The following is a 22,063-nucleotide window of genomic DNA, read 5'->3' on the forward strand; positions in this document are numbered from 1 at the left end:
TAATTTGGGGAAACCTGGTCTTTCCAGATGGCATCAAGGAGGGCAGACAGCTAATGTGAGTCTACATTCCAAGTTCTGATCTTAATGTGGAGAGCAAGAGCTCTTAGCCTCTGAGCTTGCTTTGATCCATTTCTTAAACCAGCACTCCACAGAATTCACATTCCTCTTAAAATGTCATGTTTCTCTGCCAGAGAACTACCAGCATTACCCTGAAAGTCTGCAACAGAGACTGTGAGCCTGCTGAAAACCTGGCTGAACCACCTTCCCTCTTACAGAGTAGATAAAATAACAGCACACCCTATGTCTTCAATGCTTCAAACCCATGGCTAATTTAGTGCCCAAGAGCTTACCTATCTCCAAGATTAGTTTACAAATCACTGGGCATTTTTCAATCTAGCCAGGAGCTGTTCACCTGCCAAAGTGCTGATTAATTAAACGACCTTTCATTATATCTCCAGTTTTCTCATTTGTGGATGTGCAGCTGTACCTCAAGCATCTTTTTCATGCTCAAAGCCAATGTCTTGCAAAGTAAAATTTGGCATGAATTTCTCAGCCTTAAGAGGTGAGAAGACTGCCCATCTCCAAAAAGTGGAACATCTAACCCAGAGATATAATTAAGGGAGAATGACCCAGCATTAACCACTAGAGCACTGTTACAAAAATACAATCCACATTAAAATTTTTGCCCAAGAAAATCCAGTGGGGAAACTCAAGTTTTCCATTTAAACCAGGTTTTTCAACTCAGCTTGCACACAGAAATCATCTCAAGAAACTCTTGGAAATGTTGATGCCAGATCTCATCCCAACTGAATCAGAATCACTGGGAGAAGGACTTGGGTATTAGAATCCTTTAAAAACTCCCCAAGGTGATTCTAACATTCAACCATAATTGAGAGTTACTAATGGAGAGCAGGGGTCAGTGAGTTTTTTCAGGCAAGGGCCATCCCATAAATATTTTTTCGTGGGCAGTTAGTCTCTGTCACAACTACTCAGTTCTGCTGTGCTGGCACATAAATAACCACAGACAACACACAAATGAACAAATGTGGCTGCATTCCAACAAAGCTATAATTAGGAGCACTGAAACTTCGATTTTATAAAAACTTTTACGTCTCACGAAATACTATTCTTGTTTTGATTTTTTTTCCCCCAATCACTTGGAAATGTAAAGATCAATCTGAGCTTGTCATACAAAAATAGATGTCAACCTGGATTTGGCTGGGCCACAGTCTACTGGCCCCTCATCGACACTAGAGACTGAATACACTTCTCCTTGATCTTTTCTCAAAAACAACATTTGCTCAGTGACTCACTGTATCTGTCCTAGAAAAGATCCCCTTCAAAGCATGGATACCTTCAGATTCAAGTTGGTCCAGGCCATAGGAGGCAGCTGTGTTAACATAGCTAAAGGATGGAGCTGCAGTTCTTCTTTCAGAAGACGCCTCAGGATCAGCAAGTGCTGGGGAAGTGCTGGGTGCCTCCTCCGTTATTCCAGGGGGCGTCACTGGAGAACCCAAAATTGGTGTGAACAACTCCTCATTTGGTCCTGTGACTGTATCCATTACGTCTGCCAAACACAAGAGAGATGACTTGACCAAAGATGATCTGAATGAGAAATGTATACATTTAAATATACGTTTTTACTTTTTAAGCAAGAAATGACTAATGAAACCAGTATGTCACGTACAGTAGATTTGGCACTTAGACCAGTTCCATCTCCTACAATGCATCGATTCAGCTACCCAAGGCAAATACTTATCTTCCAGGAAAATACACTACCTCAAATCAGAACTCTGGTTTCAAATTTTAATCTCCCATTTATTCTATTGACAATATTATGGATTTTATAGGATTTTATATAACCTATTGGGGCTTCCCAGGTGGCTTCGTGGTAAAGAATTCATCTGCCAAGCAGGAGATGCAGGTTTGATCTTTGGGTTGGGGAGATACCCTGAAGAAGGAAAGGGCAACCCACTCTAGTATTCTTGCCTGGGAAATCCTATGCACAGAGAAGCCTGGTAGGCTACAGTCCATAGGGTCCCAAATGAGCTGGACACAACTTAGCGACCAAACAATAACAACATAACCTATTACTAAAGATAGAAAATTTAACAAAATTTGTTTAAATATACACCAAAGATGACTTTGGTGACATAAAGAAGCTGCCTGCCAATGCTGAAGACATAAGACATGGGTTCAATCCCTGGGCTGGGAAGATTCCCTGGAGGAGAGCATGGCAACCCACTCCAGTATTCTTGCCTGGAGAATCATAAGGACAGAGGAGCCTGGCGGGCTACAGTCCACGGGATCACAGAGAGTTGGACACAACTGAAGCGAGTTACCATGAGAAGATAACTTTCAAAAGTCAAGTCAAAGAGTAAAAGTTTAGATCTGTGTCTGGAATATGCTCAGTTTTAAAGCAGCGAAATTAGCCCCAGGTATCCCCAAACCTAGAAGCTCTAGAATAGCAGCATTTTTCCAAGCCTAGTTGATCATCATAATCTTTTGAGGTAATTTTGAAATGTTGATTTTCATGCTTTCTGCATAGCCCAACTTAACTGAATCAGAACCTCCTTGGTAATGAAGCCTGAGAAACCATTTGTGAAAGCTTCCAGGATATGGGTCAACAGATTAGCATATACATTGCTGTTGGCAGTATAAATGGAAGCAATCGTTTTGGAAAGCAGTTAGGCACTGCTTCCTAAAGGCAAATATTCATATGCCCTATTCCTACATATATATACCCAAGAGAATCTCCTACACACACGCAATGCAGAGTACGTAAAAGAATATTCATGGCAGCTATGTTCACAATAGCGAAATCTGTAAACAACCCAAATGCAAATCACTAGAAAAGACTGGATGAAGATGAGATAAATAAACCGTGATATATTTTCATAGTGCAATATTACAAGCACTCAAACCAAAAGAACCACAGTAAAGAAATAGGAGCCATAGAACAGCAAGTTAAAAAAAAAGTCCCCAAAAGGCTATCCACAGCACAATACTGCTTTTATAAAGTAAAAACCTAAAACTTTTAAACATATAATATCAGGAGTACATCCAGACACAGTGAAACGAAAAAGAAGCCAAGGAAATGAAGATCCAGGTTAATGGTTAACAGAGGAGGAAGGGGTTTAGACGGGAAGGTTCGCGGGTTACCTGTAGGTTACTGACAAGATCCTAGGGGTTTTGTGGGGAGAGAGGCAGGCATGCAGGATTAGGAGGTATTTATTAGTCAAAGATAACTCAGGTAATAAATAAAAGTATGATTTACTGGGCTGGCCAAAAAGTTTGCTCGGGTTTTTATACGATGTTATGGAAAAACCCAAATGAATTTTTTTGCCAATCCAATACTTAGGCCAATGATGAAACAGAGACATGAAGCCAAAAAATAATAACTAAATAATAATAATAATAATTTTTGTAATTCTCAGGTGATTCTGATGATCACTCAGATTCAAAAACTTCACTGTCCTTAAGATCTCAGAGCATCTGAGGGTCTCCTATATATTAATGTAGAAAGTTCTCTGTATACATTTGTTAAAACCCTGAAAATTACCTATAAGACAGGTAGGCATTATTTAAAGATGAACAAACCAAGGCCTGGAGACATTAAGAAACTTTCTTGAAGCCACAATACTAGTGAGGGTCAACACTGGGATACAAACCCAGGTCTCTTCTGATTTCATTCCCCTGGTTCTTGCTGGTTTTACCCCCAGGCCATTTGCCTCACTCATTCTATTCCTTATCAACTCAGAAAAGATCCACCCCGAAAACGCTGAGTTCAATTCCCTCTGTTACAGACCTTCCACAGCAGGAGTAACTTTGAAAGAGACAGGGATGGGTGTCGTTGAAACCACAGTGGCCAGAGGCTCCCATCTTCTTGACAGCTGAGTAGCACGAGGAGCATCCACTGTGGCCGAGGGCAACTCCCTCCCTCCCTTGGTCTCGTCCTCGCCTCTGGTGACCTCGAGGGTGGCAACCTGCTGCTCCTGCGTCACCAAAGACACCGTGGCTTCTGCTGCTTGAACAGCTGTTGTCATCTCTTGAGTGATGATGTCTTAAAAGCGAAGAAACAACATTTTTAAATAGACTAAATCCCTATACCTGAAAAAGTCACTATATAACTAATAATTTAAAGAAAAGCAGACTGTCATTTCAGGGAATGAGAAGGCAGAGGGATGGCTCAGAAATGAACTGCCAGTAAATAAAAGTTTCCAGTGTTGCTGTTTTCAGGAGTGGTGAATCAATCTAAGAAGTGGTGAATCAATACAAGACAGAGATAAAGACAATAATACAAAACACATAAAATAAAATATAAAATAAGAAATCAAGTTAAGTTTCCCTTTATGAATATCAACATAATCAGTTTATTTAGAAAGACATTATACAGAACTAAGTTCAAAAACTCTCCGAAGCATTTATATATATCAATATTCACATTTGCATCCCTGAAGGGGACAGAAAGTTGGCATTTTGAATTAAAGGAATACTAGTTACAATAACTAATGTTTACTGAGTTTCTATTATATGCCATACACACACATTGCTAAGCACATGATGGGCATTATCTTATCCTTCCCTATGTAAGGGGAGGAAGGTACTAACATCATTCCATGGAAGCCGTGTATCATAGTGGCCAAGAACACAGGCTCCAGATCCAATTTGCCTGAGTATCGATTCAGATTCAGCCATCTTCTATCTGCGTGACTCTGAATGAATTACTTAATGTTTCTGGACCTTGAGCTTCCTTAAGTTGTAAAGTGGAAATAATAACAGTATCTACCCCATAGAGTTTTTACAAAAATTAAATTAGATAACACGAGTAAAACACTTAGTACACACCCAGTACTTGGTAAGTATTCAATAAATGTCAGCTAGTATTACCTCATTTTCCAAATGACTTAGGTGTAGAGAAGCTAAGGAACCTAAGTTTACATAGTTAGCTCTCTTAACCACTGTGCTAACTGTACTTATCCCTCAACAGATGAATGGATAAAAAGATGAGATACACACACACACACACACACACACACACACACACACACACACAGGACATTGTTCGGCCGTGAGAAAAGAAACCTTGCCATTGCCCAAGGAACAACTTAGAGTGGCCTGTGTAAAAGATCTGCATTTGCTTTTCAACATGAAAAAGAATGAGATACACCTGTGGGGTAAGATGTATCTATTGCAGGTCCACTTTCTTTACATTATAATCCCCCCAAATACATTATTAAAGACTATTTATAGTTATTTAGATTATAGACTATTTATAAGGGTTAATATTTGCCCCCTTCTTAGGGAGAGGTTATGTTGGAAATTTCAAATACTGAGCCACTAGGAAAACATAATTTCTAGAAGATGTTATCGTCTCTCTTTTTTTAAACAGTAATTTTAGATACTCAGCACATTATCATAGGTAATAAAAAAGCTCCTTCTTAAAAGCAGCTGAAAGATTTTTTCATAGTTTTTATTAATGGCATCGTTGTTTTTCCTATTACTCAAAAACATTTCTCCTCAGAAATTATTTGCTTTAAAATAGTGTTTGTATATTTTTTTAGTACAAGCATTTCCATTTCTTGGTCTCCAATCAGTTTAGGCTACTTTTTCTTTGAACTGGAGATTTTTATATTTGAAGGACTGATATACGTGACTATAAGACAACCTTACATGTGCTTCATATTTTCTCTTTGTGCCACTCTTTTTTTCTTTTTTTCTGAAATAATACTAGTATCTTCAGCACCTAGGACAATGCTCTATTTGCCATAAAAATACATAGTTTTACCATTTAAAGCAGTATGCATTCTCCATGTTGCCCTCATTTTTGAAAGCATAATGAACACTTCTAAGGAAAAAATATGTCAAAATAGATGTTCACTCTATGGTCACAGTTTCACAAAACAGTAAGAAATATAAAAAGGGCACAGCACTTCAAATAAGAGACTGCTGTTAAAGACAGAGTGAGAGCTAGAAATAGTAATGGGAATTTTTAAAGTAACATTCAAAATTTCTCCACATCTCTCATTCTTTCCAGTTCCCACAGAAAAAATATATATACAATAATTATTATAGATTACTTTTAAAACCTGATCTTTTTTTTTTTTGGCCTCACCACACAGCATGTGGGACCTTAGTTCCCCAACCAGGGATCAAACCCATGCCCCCTGCAGTGGAATCATGGAATCTCAACCACTGGACCACCAGGGAAGTCCCCTAAAACCTGATCTCCGAGTGAACAGCTGAAGAAGCAGATGAATCAGAGGACTGACTCTAACCCCAGGATCCTCATCAATTCCAAGAAATCATTGTGTTCCCTGAAGAAGAGAATGTGCTAAGTCAGTCCCTGGGCCCTAAAATGATTGGCACTTGAGTGGCTGACTTCTGAAAAGTATTTGTAATCACCAGGAAATGGGCAGACAAACTTTTGACTATTCTTTCACTACTGTCATCAATAATCTCAATTTTTCACATTATTTTTAACACTATGAAACAACCGAAAAAGTAAAAATTGAAAGGAATTATTTGACATTCCTCTCTCTCTCTCTCTACCAAGAATACTCAGAAGCTTTTTGATTAATTTGGACATGGCAGGCAGGCAGACTGGATAATTCTAGTCTGGATGGTTCTCTATCTTCATTTACTCATTCAACAAAGAGATACTTATTGAGTACCTACTATGTGCCATACATTGTTCTATGTGCTAGAAAGAAAAAGAAGCTGCCTACTAAAATATTGTAGTTAAGTGAGGAAATTATGACTAAGTAAGGAGTATATTCAATAATTTTTTTAAAAATCATATAATTGCCAAATTTATTTTCTTTTTAAGTTACATTAGTAGAAGCTAAGGCAAATCAAGTATAAGAATCATGGATTCAATTGTGCAGTAAATTATCTGGGACTATGTGATTTAATGCTTCAGGAATGTCTTATAGTATTATGGAGAACTGAAGTAAACTTCTTGTTTGGTCATATCTAATATCATCCTGGTCATTTGGACCCAACTTTTTAAATGAAATTTAAAAACCAACTTACAAAATAGTTTTGGAAAGCTTCTACAAAAACTTCCAGTATACTAGGTCTTACAGTCTTTAAAAAAATAGATTGGATATGTAAAATTCAATTTTTATCATTTTAATTCAATCTCCATAACACTTTATAAAACACGTTACTAATTTGATATTTTCCATTAATTAAGCCACTTAGCTGAAGTAACAGCTGTACATATTCCAAACAATTTGGAATGAGCATATGCCTATTACACTAAGTTTTTCCTTCCCCATGCTGTTATCTGACCAACTACACCCAATCCAAGAAAAACATCATTTATCAGCAACAAATGCAAGGATTGACATCTCATAACATTCACAGATGTAGAGGCCAAGAGGAAGTAGAAAGTACAGAATCAAGCCAGCAGAGAGGATTTATCTGTATTGTTGGGGGGTTTCCCCCTTATTTCTAGATGAGTTTCTTTTTGGGAAAACAAAGTCAAAGAACTCACATAGTTAATACTATGAGATAAATATTTACCTAAGGCTTTTTGGTAATATCAGGGATGTGAGTATTTTTTACAACAATGTGTAAATAAGCATCTGATGTTGTTGATTATACCATTTAAACATATAGCTATTTTTTTCAAATTTTCTTATATATATTTACACATTTTCATAGCAAAAGGTTTGAAAAATATTAATCTATACCAGGGTTTCTCGGAGCTACTGACACTTTGGCTCAGATAAACCTTTGTTGGGGGCTGTGCTATGCTCTGTAGAATGTTAGCAGCATCTTGGCCTCTACCTACTAGAGGCCCTCTGTTGTGACAACCAAAAATGTCTCCAGAAATAGGTAATGGAGATTAAGAGGTACAAACTTCCCGTTGCAAAATAAATGAGTCAAGGATATGAAATGTAAACTGTGGGGAATACCGTCGATATATATGTAACATCTTTGTATGGTGACAAGTGGTAACTAGGCTTACCTTGATGATCATCTTGTAATGTACAAAATATCAAATCACTTGGAACTAACACAGTAGTGTAGGTCAGTTATCTTCAAAAACAAAACAAACACCCACAGAAAAAGAGATCAGATTTGTGGTAAAAATTATCAGATTTGTGGTAGGAGTGGTAGAAGGGGGAATTGGATGAAGGTAATCAAAAGGTACAAATAAGTACTAAAGATGTTCAACATGACACATACAGTGAATACTGCCATATGTTATATATGAAAATTAAGAGAGTAAATCCTGAAAACTCTCATCACAAGGAAAGAAAGTTTTTCTATTTATTTCGTTTTGTATCTATATGAGATGATGGATGTTCAGTAAACTTACTGTGGTGATCACTTCATGCTGTATGTAAGTCAAATTATGGGGGTAAGGGGATGACAAATTATTCCCTGTTAAACACCACTGGTCTACATACAGGAGTTATAATTGAATGTATTTTATACAAATACATTTATACAAGATGTATTTTTATTTACTTTTGTTTTTCTTTAAAACTTAATTTACTTCTAAATTGTCACTTAAAAAAACATAAACCACCTAAAACTTAATACCATGTTATGTTTCAATTATATCTCAATTAAAAAAAAAAATCAAACAGAAACATTCCAGGTTAAACAAAGCTTACTTTTCTTTCTTTTACCTTTAAATCTATTTCCCAATGGTTGATGCACCTCAGACTCATATTCGGAGATGGAAACAGTGGTCTCTAAGAACATGGCACCGTTCTCCTTGGTGGATTCCACAAAGTCCGCAGTATCCTGGACCAGGTTCATGACAGAGACTTTCGTATCTCCCATTGGACTTGTGGGAGTAACGGAACTCTGATCTGATGCTCTCTCACCCCCATGTGCCATTGGCAGGGTGGTTTCCATGTGTGTTTCCATTTCAGGCAGCTTCAGACTCACATCTGCAGCCTCCGTCAAAGCTTTGCCCTCTTCCATGACTTCCATCCCGATATCGGGTGCTTGGGTTGTCTGAGATATTTCCATTCTCACCTGTGTCTCTGTATTGTCTCCAAGCTTTGGGGTCTTTATCTGGCTTACACTCTCTAATTTGGTGTCATCCCACTCATCACTTATGACAGGAGCAGCTGCAACAGCTGTGCTGACACTCGTCGTGACTTCCGGGGCTCCCAGCAGGCTGTCAGTTTCTGGTTCAACACTCAGGATGGACTCAGAGGTTGGGAGCCAGTGCTTAGTGGCGGCAGTAGCTTGGGTATTATCAGCTGTCATCTGGGAAGGCTCAGTGCCTGCTGTGAGCTTAGACCCAGGAAAAGAAGTGGTCTTATGTTCTGGGTTTGCTTCAAATTTCTCAGTCCTTGGACTGGTGGTTAGCATTTCTTTAGTATTCACCAGGGATAAAGGTGAATGCCCCAGACTAAGTCCTTCCGGGCTTTCAGTTGCAAACAACTGATCGTCCACATAGCTCAGAAAACCTTGTGTTGCTTCAGTGGTTCCTTCCACAGTGGGCTGAATGATGGTACCACGGGAGGGTTCCTCCCTCTCATCAATATTCAGAGAAGCAGTTGGCATGACAGGGTTGGTTAACGTGGCCTTGGAAGGTCGGCTTTCAGGAGACATTCTCTCTGGCTGGCTAGAACCGAATACTTCTTCCCCTGCTGGGACCTCTGGCTCAGTAGCAGTGTAAATGTTAGAACCATCAGCCTGCATGAGCCCAGCTCCTACAGGAGAGGTTTCTTTGTTACTAGGGAATACTTTATTTAAAGACATTGTTGATGGTCCTGCTAACACTATCATTGGATCTCCAGAGACTGGAGTGTTTGAAGTAACAGAGTCATTTTCTAGGTCATCTGTGTTTAGCCTCTCAGACTGTCCTTTTTCTGCATGAAGAAGTACTATCTCCCTCCTTTCCAAGTTGGGGAAAGCCAGACACTGTGCGGCAAAGTTGAGAAGTAGAAGGCTACAGAAAGCCAGACAAATGTGTAATACAATTGGTCTGCTCATAGTGGAAGAGAAATGTGCACATAAATTGGTAGAGTTGACAATTCCAGTAATTGAGTCCTGCAGAAAAATAAAGCATATCAAACCATCATATAAATATATGTTGTAAATAAGCCCCTTTAAATTAAACCATAAGTAAAATAATTTCCTTGACTTCTGTTTAGAGATAGTACATAGGAGAAGAATGTTCTATTTCTTTGTACCTTTGAGACTTGGATAACCCAGTTCATTTTTCCCTATTGAATTTTCAGCTGATTTAACTTGCAGCTCTCTAGCAAACGGTACACACAGTTCAAGTACTAAGTTCATTGTTTTTAAAATATCTATTTGAAATAAACTACCCTTGAAATCACATTTGCAATATTCTTCTGAATTCTTCTATTAATCATGGAGTCAAATGACGGTAGAAATAGCAACACGTCCAGGGAAATAAAAAGGAAACCTTAACATTTATTAATACTACATTCACAGAACCTTTTAAGTATGTTTTAAAACTTATTAAATATCATCATAAAATACTGAATACCAGTTTCATTCAAGAGTTTTTAAAGTATATAAATGACTCACGGTTAAAATTTATCTTTAAAATACTTAAAGCATTTGTTTTCTCTGCAACAACTATAAAAATTATAGGCAAAATCTTCATGTCTCAAAAAAATTAGAAAAAGTAAAATAGTTAATGTAAACAAGTGCATATTTTGGGGGAAAAAAAGCTCTTTCAGAGAACAAAAACACATTTTAAATTATCAATGTTTACTGAATACATATTTATTGTAAGATTAAGATTTATTAAAAAAATACACTGTCATTACAACTAAAATTATATTGAAACTGCTAGTTTCCCCCCAACCTTAAGGGTTTTAGGACTTTTTATCTATCCCATCATCAGAAAGTTCTTAGATACTGCAGTTTTTCTAGAAAATTAAACAGGAATGAAAATTCTAAATCCAAAAATAAAAACCTTATCTTTATAAAAGTTATACTTTTCCTTTCTCCTATGTCTAATCATTAAACTCTCAGGGTTAATTAAGCTTATGATGTGCACACACAAAATATAAAGATGTATATTTTCATAGGGTCTTCTCCCTTTAAGAAGTGTGACCCTTCCACATGTTAATCCAGTTAGTCTTCCAGGCCTCTTTGAGACAGAGAAAAGGTCAAGTACTAAGGGCAAGATTTAGATAGCTGAAGAGAAAAAGAAGGTTGAATTTATCTACACGAGGAAAGAGGAATCCATGGATTCGGAGCTGAGGCCTCTTGCTGAACTACCAGCACCCACTTGAATGAATTATCTTGGAAGCAACTCCTCCAGCCCCAGTCAAGCCTTCAGATGACTTCAGCCTCAGCTGTCATCTTGACTGCAGCTTCTTGAAAGACCTGGAGTCAAAACCACTCAACTAAGTTATTGCCAAGTTCCTAGTACACAGATCTGGGATGAGACCATAAATATTTATTGCCACCAATAATTTTTTACCTGAAAAAATTACTTTGGGAGAATATAGGAATGGAAAGATGCCATGAGATGCCATGTGCAAAAAAGGAACAGCATATCAGGGACCATACATTTAGAAGCAAAAGAAAACTGAATCCAGAGATGACTAGAAGAAATGTAAGCCACCCACCCAAGAATCTTCAGATAATGAGTGAAGTTTCAGTGAAAGTCACTCAGTTGTGTCCAACTCTTTGTGACCCCATGGACTATACAGTCCATGGGATTTTCCAGGCCAGATACTAGAGTGGGTAGCCATTCCCTTCTCCAGGGGTTCTTCCCAACCCAGGGGTCGAACCCAGATCTCCTGCACTGCAGGCAGATTCTTTACCATCTGAGCGACCAGGGACACCCTCAGATAGTGAAGGGGATGCTAAATTTCCTCATTTGTAGGATGAGGGGTTGAAGCATTTATATTTAATATTAAATTACATACAGGTAGCATACATTGTTTAAACACACTGTTTTAAAAGGAAAGAATCCAGGAATGATATTTTTAAAAGAGGGAATAGTATGTGAACATTCTGGGAATTAGTTATCCCCATACTTCAGATGAGCCATAATGCAGCCCAGTTCACAGCCAGGTAACAGAACTGGTAGCAGTATTTGGCTTGCGGCTTCTATTTTCCTTCCTTAAAACAAAAACATGTGACAGCTATATAACAAGAGTGCTCACAGCTGATGACACTACACCTTTGACTTCTGAACATACAGGCTGAACTATAAATTAGATAGTCAAAGATACATAAAAGCTATAGAACTCTCTGCTTCATTTTTGACCTGTTCAGAGATCTGCTCTTTCCTAAACAAATATTTTTCCAGTTCAATGAAATATTACCTCAGGAGACTGAGGATGTGGCCTAAAAGCTGGGTCTCCATGGCACAGCTTATGGGACCTTACTTAGTTCCCTGACTAGGGATCGAACCTGTACCCTCTGCAATCAACAGAAGCATGCAATCCTAACCACTGGACCACCAGGGAATTCCCAGCAGCAGAGTTTAGAAGGACATAGACTGGCGTGAGAAAAATGAATCATAGCTTTATTGTTGATAAAACATGCCATGTGATACTAGACGAATACCCTCAGTCTCTCCTTTGACAGAATAAGGAGTTAAAAAAAAAAAAAAATCTTTGAAATCCCTATATCTCCATGATTCCATTTTCTTATTTTATCTATAAAACACACAAGAAAAATGCAAATGTTTTCATATTCCCACAACTTTGTCATCAAGCAAGCAGGGCACCCAAATGATTGTATGAATGCCTCACATTTTATTCATATGTTCTGGAATCATGTGGACTGAGAGGAGAATTTTATGAACAAATCAGATTTGGAGGGTGGTAGGGATAAACAAAAAAGATGTAATATCATCTCTATTGCCTTTCTAAAACAGATTTTCCCTTCAAGGTTTCATTTTCATCTAGACCTTAAACTTTACAATTTTTGTGTGAAGGGAATTCTGCCATGGCTCTAAAAGACCTTCCTTCTGTAATTAAGTGTCAGCCACCTGCTTTCTAAATTCAATTACGACAGGAAAAAGTGGGGTGAACTGCACGCCTATTCTATGCCTGTGTATTGCAGCCATATGCTCCTTCTCCCTACTATTCAAAGTGACGCCTGAACTTTAAGAGAGGCAGAAAAGACAGCCTGTTGGAACGGCAGTAGGGAACACATCTGCAACTCAGATAAATTGGTAGATGACCTTCAAGTTCCAGATCTTTCTCTGTCTTTCCAAACACAGCACAGGTTCACATAGCCACTCCCATGAGTTTGGAGTCCTTCACTGGGAGCTGCGTGATGGTAGAGAATAAATAAGGAAAGACTAACTCTTGTCAATTCAGTGACAATATTTCCAAACCTAAGTAACCATGTGTAATCACAAGGCTATAGGCCTTTTCTTTTTTCCCTCGACATTGTCTCCTTTCCCTGGCAAAGTGCCTGGCACAGAGGAAACGCTTAGTAAATACTGGCTGAACAAACAAATCAATGGCTATAGCCTGCTTTGCTGAAGGAGAGAGAGATTTCACTGCTTATTAGAAATTATGTCTTAATTATCTTAAATTAACTCAAATATCAGAATATTTAACAAATAAAACAAAACATTTCTCTAACTTTTCCTTTTACACTGTGACTTTGGAGGCTCCTTTCTTTTCACTCTATCCATCAGTGCAAATTAATTCAGATACATGAACTCTAACCCAGTTGCTCACTGATAGTGGATATTAGCTTCTAATAGCTTAAAAAGCATCCTTTTCTGAGCCAGTCATAGCACTTTATCTGTCATTCACTATCAAGGTATCCTAATGGCTTGGCAGTCCTCTGAACAATTTACTGCGTTTCTGCCACCAGTGAGCAGATAAGCTGTTCTGTCAAGCATTATCTTCTACAATCTTAAATAGATACAGTCCAGAATCTCTTTGTCAAGTCTAGGCATATTCAAGTTTCAAAGACAAATGAAAGACAACATAAAAAAATACAGCCTTAGCCATCTTGTTAGACTTACTAATCAGGTGTTTTCAAACACTTGGTCAATATTTTTCCAACTAAACAGTATGCGGCTGTTGTTCAGTGTGTTACCAAAACGCAGACACAAAAGGGAACTGGCGTGTTCAATCATTTCATCAGTGACAAAGCTAATTTTTTCAAAGAAAATTGAGTTTCATGTATAATATATAAGGAACATGAGCATTGCCCTAAGGGTACTCAAGAAACAGGAGGCCTGTAGAGTATGCCAAAAAAAAAAAAAAAACTGGTGACAATCTGCCTGATATTTTCCTTTTGCAGGATAAACATAAACAGCTGGTGTGGGGGTTTGGGGAAAAAACTGCCCTTGATTTCCATCATCTACTGGCTGTTACTTGGGTGCTACTTCAAACACACTCAGTTCAGTCGCTCAGTCATGTCCGACTCTTTGCGACCCCATGAATCGCAGCACGCCAGGCCTCCCTGTCCATCACCAACTCCCGGAGTTCACTCAGACTCACGTCCATTGAGTCAGTGATGCCATCCAGCCATCTCATCCTCTGTCGTCCCCTTCTCCTGCCCCCCAATCCCTCCCACCATCAGAGTCTTTTCCAATGAGTCAACTCTTCACATGAGGTGGCCAAAGTATCTTCATCTAAACTGTGGTGTCATCTTGAAATCTTCTCTCCTATACATTCTAGATTCACAATTTCTGCAGGTCCTTCCCTCATAATATCTCTTGGAATTGTCCCTTCTTAGGAACATTGGATTGTCATTATTTTACCTGCCTCTTAATTTATTATCCTGATCAGATTCTCTCCTCTCCAATCCATTTTATACAATCTAGATGGTTTAGTCTTAAGGAAAGAAATGACAATAATAAATCAAAAATGGCATGGCTACCATTCAGGGATGCCAAGTGTTTTATAAATTATTTAATCCTTTACAACAACCTAATGATACAGGCATTGTCATTATCCTTCTCTCTCTCTCTCTCTCTCTCTTTTTTTTTTTTTTGGTGAGAAAACTACCAGCTTACACAGGTTAATTAACTTACCTGTGTAATCATGTCTGTTAGTCATCAAGTTTCCTGTCTTTGCCACTACAACTCTACCTTCCCAAAACACATCAGTTAATGTCCCCAAACATGTAACTGCCAACCTCCATATCTATAACACAACTTCATTAGTGCCCAGTAGAAACCCATTGCCAGTTGGATATATTGCCCTCTTATGTGCCTTACTCATTTCAGCTTCCTAAGTTTTGCTCATGGCACTGCACTAGCCAGAAAGCTCTCTCCTTCTTCCCTGCCCCTGGTATCCAATCCATGGTCCATCAGGTCATGTCCTATTTACTGACTGTTATCACAAAACTGCCTGGTCCATTCTCTTCCTGCCCATCTCCTAGCTTCTCCAGTATAAATCATCACATCTGTAAGTCTCATCACCTAAAATAAGGTTACCTTCTTTGCATGAAAGCACTAGTCTTTCAGCTTCCTTTGCCATATAATTGCTAATAATGGTAGACACATAGGAGAGGTATTCAATTTTTAGTGGTGTGAAGTGAATATAAATAACCATTTGAAAGTGAAAGTCTCTCAGTCATATCCGACTCTTTGGGACCCCACGGACTACACAGTCCCTGGAATTCTCCAGGCCAGAATACTGGAGTAGGTAGCCTTTCCCTTCTCCCAGGGATCTTCCCAACCCAGGGATCAAACCCATGTCTCCCACATTGCAGGTGGATTCTTTACCAGCTGAGCCACAAGGGAAGTCCAAGAATACGGGAGTGGGTAGCCTATCCCTTCTCCAGTGAATCTTCCCAACCCAGGGATCGAACTGGGGTCTTCTGCATTGCAGGCAGATTCTTTACCAACTGAGCTATCAGAAATAACCATTTAAGAATATGAAAAAGAAGGTACGGAATCTCTTTTACACTGTAAGATTTTCAATAACATTTCATGGCTTATGTTTTGTCCATCACCTAGTCAATTTTGGCTACTTATTCAATGTGTGATTTTAATAATAGTAGTAATTTGTGTATTCTCATTCCTCCTGTACTTCAGGTTTTTTCAGAGTTTATTTCATTAAAAAGAGACAGAGAGATCACAGAGGAACAAGTTTCAGAGCTTCAGGTCAACTTGCTTCCCAATTACCCCTTCACCTTTCAAAATCCAATTAAGTAACAGTAATTCTTTGATTGATAATGGAAGAAGAAAACTCTTTCCCTTCTTTGTCTTAATATCTCCATTTTGTGTTTTTCCTGCTCCTTAATGATTATTTGTCATTGTCTTACTTTCCTTTAATTGTTAAGGTTCTCATGGCCAACACTATCCTGTTGGTCTGAAGTGGAGCTTATCAAGACTCTGACCCTATTAACCCAGCTGTGGCACACAGCATTAAGGTAGCCCATCTCTGATTTACTGTGCTTTGGATGACTGTTACTGGCCTGATTTATTGGCTTTAAGATGATCTGACCCTACTCATCCTTCACTATAAATTAAGTGCCTGGGATGACAGATGATCCTTTCAGTAGCATGTTCAACCACAGTGGAAGGAGAGAGAACAGAGTAACCACAAAGTAACCCACAGGAGGAAAGAGGCATCCTGCTGACAGCGAAGAGGTAAGTAGGCTGGGGTCAAGATGGTTACTCGGGCAACTGCCAGCAAAGTGCTTTACCATCCCTGCAGACCACAACTAAGTTCTACACATCAAGCCCACAAGCTTTATTCTCTACAATTTAGCAGTATAGACAAAGGAAGATACCGCTGTGTATCACTCTAGAGCATCACCCTATTCCTGGTAAAAGAAGTTGGACTTGAAGATTTAAAAGTTGGCTTCAACTTCCAGCTCTACCTTGGGGAAATCACTGAAACTCAGTTTCCTCTTTGCAAAATGGAGATAATAATGTTCATTCTGTTTTCTACAAAGATGGAAGAGGGACCAAATCAGTGATAACAGACATAAAAATGGTTTGAAAAAAATGTTTAAGTATCAAGCAATTTAAGACATACTGTTGTTGTTCAGTCGCTCAGTCATGTCTGACTCTTTGAAACCCCATGGACTGCACAACACTAGGCTTCCCTGTTCTTCACCATCTCCCAGAGTTTGCTCAAACTCCTGTCCATTGAGTCGGTGATGTCATCCAGTCATCTCATCCTCTGACGTCCCCGTCTCCTCCTGCCTTCAATCTTTGTAGTACTACCATGCACTCCCCTCAAAATACAGAAATGTGAGCAGTCTGAAAGATCCATAACACTCTTTTCCCCTCAAGCTATTTCCATGGAGCTTCCCCTTTCAACTTTTCATGTAGACAAAGTGACCTGGGAATTGTCTGATGTCTGCAGAATTCCATCCTAATCAATCTTGATCAACAAGCTCCTGTCCATCCATTATATACAGTTCCTTTCAACAAACCAATGTGACACTTCATTTCTGTTCTTTGTAGTTCACAAACCTCATTTGCTTAAAAAGATCTCTAAATACTAGCTGGCAGGAGAAAGTAATCCCCAGGTAGACATTTCAAGGAATAAACATAATATCTAACATTTCAAGCTGAAACTTGATTCAGATACTTTTCTTATAATCACCAAGTAAACACTACGTGAAAAAACAGGACTGACTACACATTTTAATTAGAGAATAAGCTTTCATTTTACAGAGATCAAACTCAGATTATTCTCTCTGAATAGCCAGCTTCCCTAAGTGAAACTAAACAGAATTCAAGGTGAAAAACAAAATACAATTCCTTACACAAGTTTTCAGGCAAACACCTGCTGAATAAATAGTGAAGACGACCTTTAGTTGATGAGCAGAAATTTTCCATAACAGGTAAGCCCATCCTCCACATTTTGATCCTATACTTATGTTTAGCATCAAACTGCTTCTGTAAAACCAAAGTATAACATTTAAAGATCTAGCAAGAAATGCCGAATATAATGTTAAGAACCTCCCGTGAAAACAAAGACATCCACATCTTCTTAATTGGCTCTGTTACTGTAGCTACCTTAGACTTGCTGAGTCTTGGGAGTTTTGTGAATAAACACAATCAATATCAAGTATGTTGCATAAGTGCTTGGTTCATTAATATGACAAATATAACAACTGTACCTTATGCATAAGAGTAAGTCAGGCTGCCCTTAAATTTCTATTGTGTGTAAATGTTCTGATACTGTAAAATCTCACCCAATTTTGAGTTTCTTCCAATAGATGCTACAGTGGGATTCTGCTGGCAAGTAAGCAGAAAGTGGGTCAGCGACTGACTCTGTAGGTGTTTAAACAAGACTCCTTGGAGCCCAACAGTATCACTTGTGATAAAGAAAATTCACAAAGGAGGGGAGACATGCAAATTATGGCCACACATTTTGCTCCCTACGGAAAAAAAATCCTTCAGAGTTTTTTGGATGGTCTTGTGAGCCACTCCCCCATTCCCTGAAGTTGCAAACTAAAACTTCCATAGAATGAAGGCAGACTCTTTAATCAGCCTTTAAATCCTCTCCTCCACAGCAGCTCTACACTAAAATGAGGAGCCAAGATCCTGGCCGATCCTTGGCATCAGCTTGGGAAGGCAAAGATTTCTTTGAGAACTCCAAACTCTTGTGGGTCCTCTATTTTGAGCGCCTGGCAGATTTTTAGCCAGCCAGATTTTTCGCTCTACATGTTCGGAATGTACACAAGTCGGGTTCTGTCAGTGACCCGGACGCACAGGAGGCATCTGGGCACCTCCATGTAGCACCTTACAATCATTCTGGAGTCTAACCCGCAGGCCTTCTTTCCAATCAAGTGACCTTTCCAAGGAGCATCCTCTTACCGTGTCCTCGGGGACCGGCAAGGAGGTTCTGTGACATCCCTGCGCTAAACACTCAACTGTTTGTTCTCTGCAAAGTAACACATTTCGGTGACCACCGCAGCCCCCACTCGCTCCTAGGCTCCTGACCACTGACTGGCATCGGGGACATTGCAATCAAAGCTTTCAAAGGAGCAGATCTTAGTCTTCGGGAACTTCTCTACCACCGCTGTGAGACGGAGAGGGGAGGGAGAGAAGAAAGAAAAGCCCACACAAAAGCAGCCAGCCCTGCAAGCTCCGGCAGCACAAAGGCCCGCTCGCTGGTGCGGAGCCGTGAGGCTGGGCTGGAGCGGGGAATGAGGCTAGTCCTCGGAGGCCTGCGCGCCGCGCCCCACGCTCTCGGAGCAGCCCCCGCGCACCCCGAGCCGGGGCACCGCGTTCTGGCGGCGGCGCGGGGCGCACGCTTCGCGCGCCCGGGGCTGCCGAGCTCCCCCGACCGCACAGCTCCCGGGGCGGCCCCGTGCCGCCGGGGACTCCGGCTCCGTCTCTGCCGGCCGCCCCGTCTGCAGCAGCTGCCGCCCGAGTGGCGGAAGCCGAGCCCGTCCTCACCTGTGAACCTTCAGCAGAGGAGCGCGCAGAAGAGAGCGGCGGCGCCCGCGCTCGGCATCCCCGCGGCGGCCCCTGCAGCAGCGGCGGCTCCCTCCGCTGTCTGGAACGCCAGGGGGAGGGCGCTTCGCTTTGTTGCTTATTCATGAGGCCGCGACTAAGGCTGGGGATTGGGCGGCAAGAAGATGCGCCCGCCCCGGCTCGGCGGGCACAGACAACCCGAGCCGTCGCCCCACGCCCCTCCGCGCCCACTCCCCCGCCTCCGTTCGGGCGCTGGGGGCCGAGCCGCGGGGGCGGGTCTTACCCGCGTCCGGGCTCACGAGACCCCTTTGAGACACCCAGCCCTTCTGCCTCTCTTCGCTCTCTCGGCTTCCGCGACAGTTCTTCCTTATTCCCTGGAAAGAAGAGACCAGGGCACTGTTTTCTCTAAAAGAGCCCGAATTTCTCTGGTCCTTGGTTGGGGCGAGGGGCGCAAGTCCGAGGCCGCAGGTTGTTCTTGGTGGAAACTACGGTTTCAGTCTCTTAGCCGTGCCCATAAGTAGGAACCAGTATAGTAGCCCCACACAGTGTTCCTTTCTCAGTCAGATAAGTAGTAACAAGAAGAACGGTTTATTGAGCCCGTGCTTCTGCCAGGCGCAATGCTAGGAGCTTCACTATTTGCAGTTGTTTAGTCGCTAAGTCGTGTCTCTTTGTGACACCATGAACTGTAGACCACCAGGTTCCTCTGTCCATGGAATTCTCAAGGAAAGAATTAACTGGAGTGGGTTGCCATTTCCTTCTCCAGGGGATCTTCCCGACCCAGGGAACCAACCTGTGTCTCCTTCATTGGCAGGCAGATTCTTTACCGCTGAGCCGCAAGGGAAATGGCTTTTATTAATAATCTCCTCAGGAACCCTAAAGATAGATATTGGTAAACCCCACTTAACAAAGGAGGGAGTTGAGGCTGAAGGCTGTGAACTTGCCCAAGGTTTTATGGCTAACGTGGGCCCTGGGAATTCATGACTTACCTTCTTGAGTTCCTAAAGGATTCAATTTCCTTTACCTGATATTTCTAATATTGGCTAGAAGGAGGTGTCAGGAATCTAAAAGCCATTCTGGAAGAACCCTCACAGCACTTTATGTTTGCAATCCACATGAATCATCTCTTCTACTTATTAACTCTCTGCTTTATAATAGCTTGGTTCGTTTTGTAGTTATTTGTAAACATCCTGAAGTCAGAGCAAGGTCTTACACCTTTGACCTCCATATCTAACACTGCACATCTCTGCACTGTCTTCCCTATTCCACCTCTCTTTAAAATATTTTGTTTGTATTTCCAGAAAGGTAGTCAAAGAGTTCTTGAACGTGATTGAATTGAATCTGTAAGATCTGTTTTTGATATGTATTCAGTGTAATACAATATAATATATTGTACTGTGTGACCAGGCCTTCTACCTGGATTCAAGACCCACCAGGTGGATAAGCTACACATGCAGCCTGACCAGGAAGTGTTTTAACATTTTGTTTTTATGTCAGCTGTCTGAAATTCAGACCACATCTCATAAAAATAATGTTATATGATGAGATTCTCAGCTGGACCACAAAATTGATTCTATTTACCCAAATGCAGTTAAATTAACAGTACTAATTAAAAAAAAAAGCAGAGTCAATCAGGTGGACCAAAGGATCAAGGAGAATAGGAGAAGCAAGCAGGAGAAAGGGATTCCAGCTCCCCATGCAGGGAGAGCCAGCCCTACACACAAACTTGAAATATTCAGTTTCTCTGACATCTTCCTGGCTCCCTTTCTGCATCCCTCTCAAGGATGCTAGTGTTTTTCTAAAACACCTGTGATTTTCTTAAGTCCCAGCTACGGAACTCCACTTCCCAGGCTGCCTTATTCTCAAAGTTTTCCATTCTCCAAAATTACCCTTCTCCCATAGTATTCCTATTCGCCTTTTCCTTGATACAAATTATTTCAGCTTACTTTACAGTGATCTTATTGGAACCCATTTATACTCCTCCTTTAGCCTCCCCTCAATGGTTCGCATTGCTTTAAACAACTCTGATGAATGCAATTTATCTCAACAGCTGCTGTGAGTACATGGCAGTGATAATAAGATCCTTTCTTCCACTCCAGCACACACACAAACTATAAATCAGGGAAACTTACATTCTAATCAGTAAATCCACATACAATGAATGTCGTTAGTCTTTTACTAGTAAAGCAAGAAATTGTATGTGTACATTAAAAGAGTTTGGCAATACCCAAAACACCAATCAAGGTAACAAGAAACGAAGCTCAGGAAGACAATTTTGGGGTTGCCAGACTTAGTAAATTAAAATAGAGAATCTCTATTTTATATTTGGAACATACTTATGCTAAAATGATTTGTTTATCCAAAATTCAAATTTAACTGTATTTTATCTGATCATCTTTGCTGTATTAGGTCATCACCTGGTTCTGATTGATAAAAAAACCCTCTGTATCAGAGAGGATCTGGTCACATGAAGAACTGGATAACCAACCCCAAGAGCCAGAAGTGGACAATATCCATGTAAATACCACCCAGAAGTGAGTCTTTGCAATAGAATCTGAGCATTGTGGTGTCCTTGGTAAGATTATCAGTAAATTGAGTAGAAATGCTCCACAGTACAGCACCTAATTTTCTTTACCAAGTACCAAGTACTTTATCTGACAGCTTGATCCCTCATGTATGTTGTCCATAAGGCACTGCTGAAATGAGTGTATGTGAGCTGGAGTGTGTGTG

At 40.2% G+C, this 22,063-nt stretch overlaps 1 protein-coding gene across 1 annotated transcript in view; it reads right to left on the reverse strand.

Annotated features, from left to right (window-relative positions):
- Positions 1-19,429, reverse strand: part of ARMH4 (armadillo-like helical domain containing 4) — a 147,945-nt gene extending 128,516 nt beyond the window's left edge. The window contains exons 1-4 of the mRNA XM_027554202.1: positions 19,319-19,429; positions 8,649-10,029; positions 3,809-4,063; positions 1,355-1,567 (exon numbers count right to left, since the gene is read on the reverse strand). Coding sequence (XP_027410003.1) covers positions 1,355-1,567; positions 3,809-4,063; positions 8,649-9,972 — 1,792 coding nt within the window. The 5' untranslated portion in view covers positions 9,973-10,029; positions 19,319-19,429. The remainder of the gene's footprint in view (positions 1-1,354; positions 1,568-3,808; positions 4,064-8,648; positions 10,030-19,318) is intronic.
- Positions 19,430-22,063: the final 2,634 nt, after the last annotated feature.

Source organism: Bos indicus x Bos taurus, chromosome 10 (genome assembly GCF_003369695.1).
Source record: "Bos indicus x Bos taurus breed Angus x Brahman F1 hybrid chromosome 10, Bos_hybrid_MaternalHap_v2.0, whole genome shotgun sequence".
Lineage (NCBI taxonomy): Eukaryota > Metazoa > Chordata > Mammalia > Artiodactyla > Bovidae > Bos > Bos indicus x Bos taurus.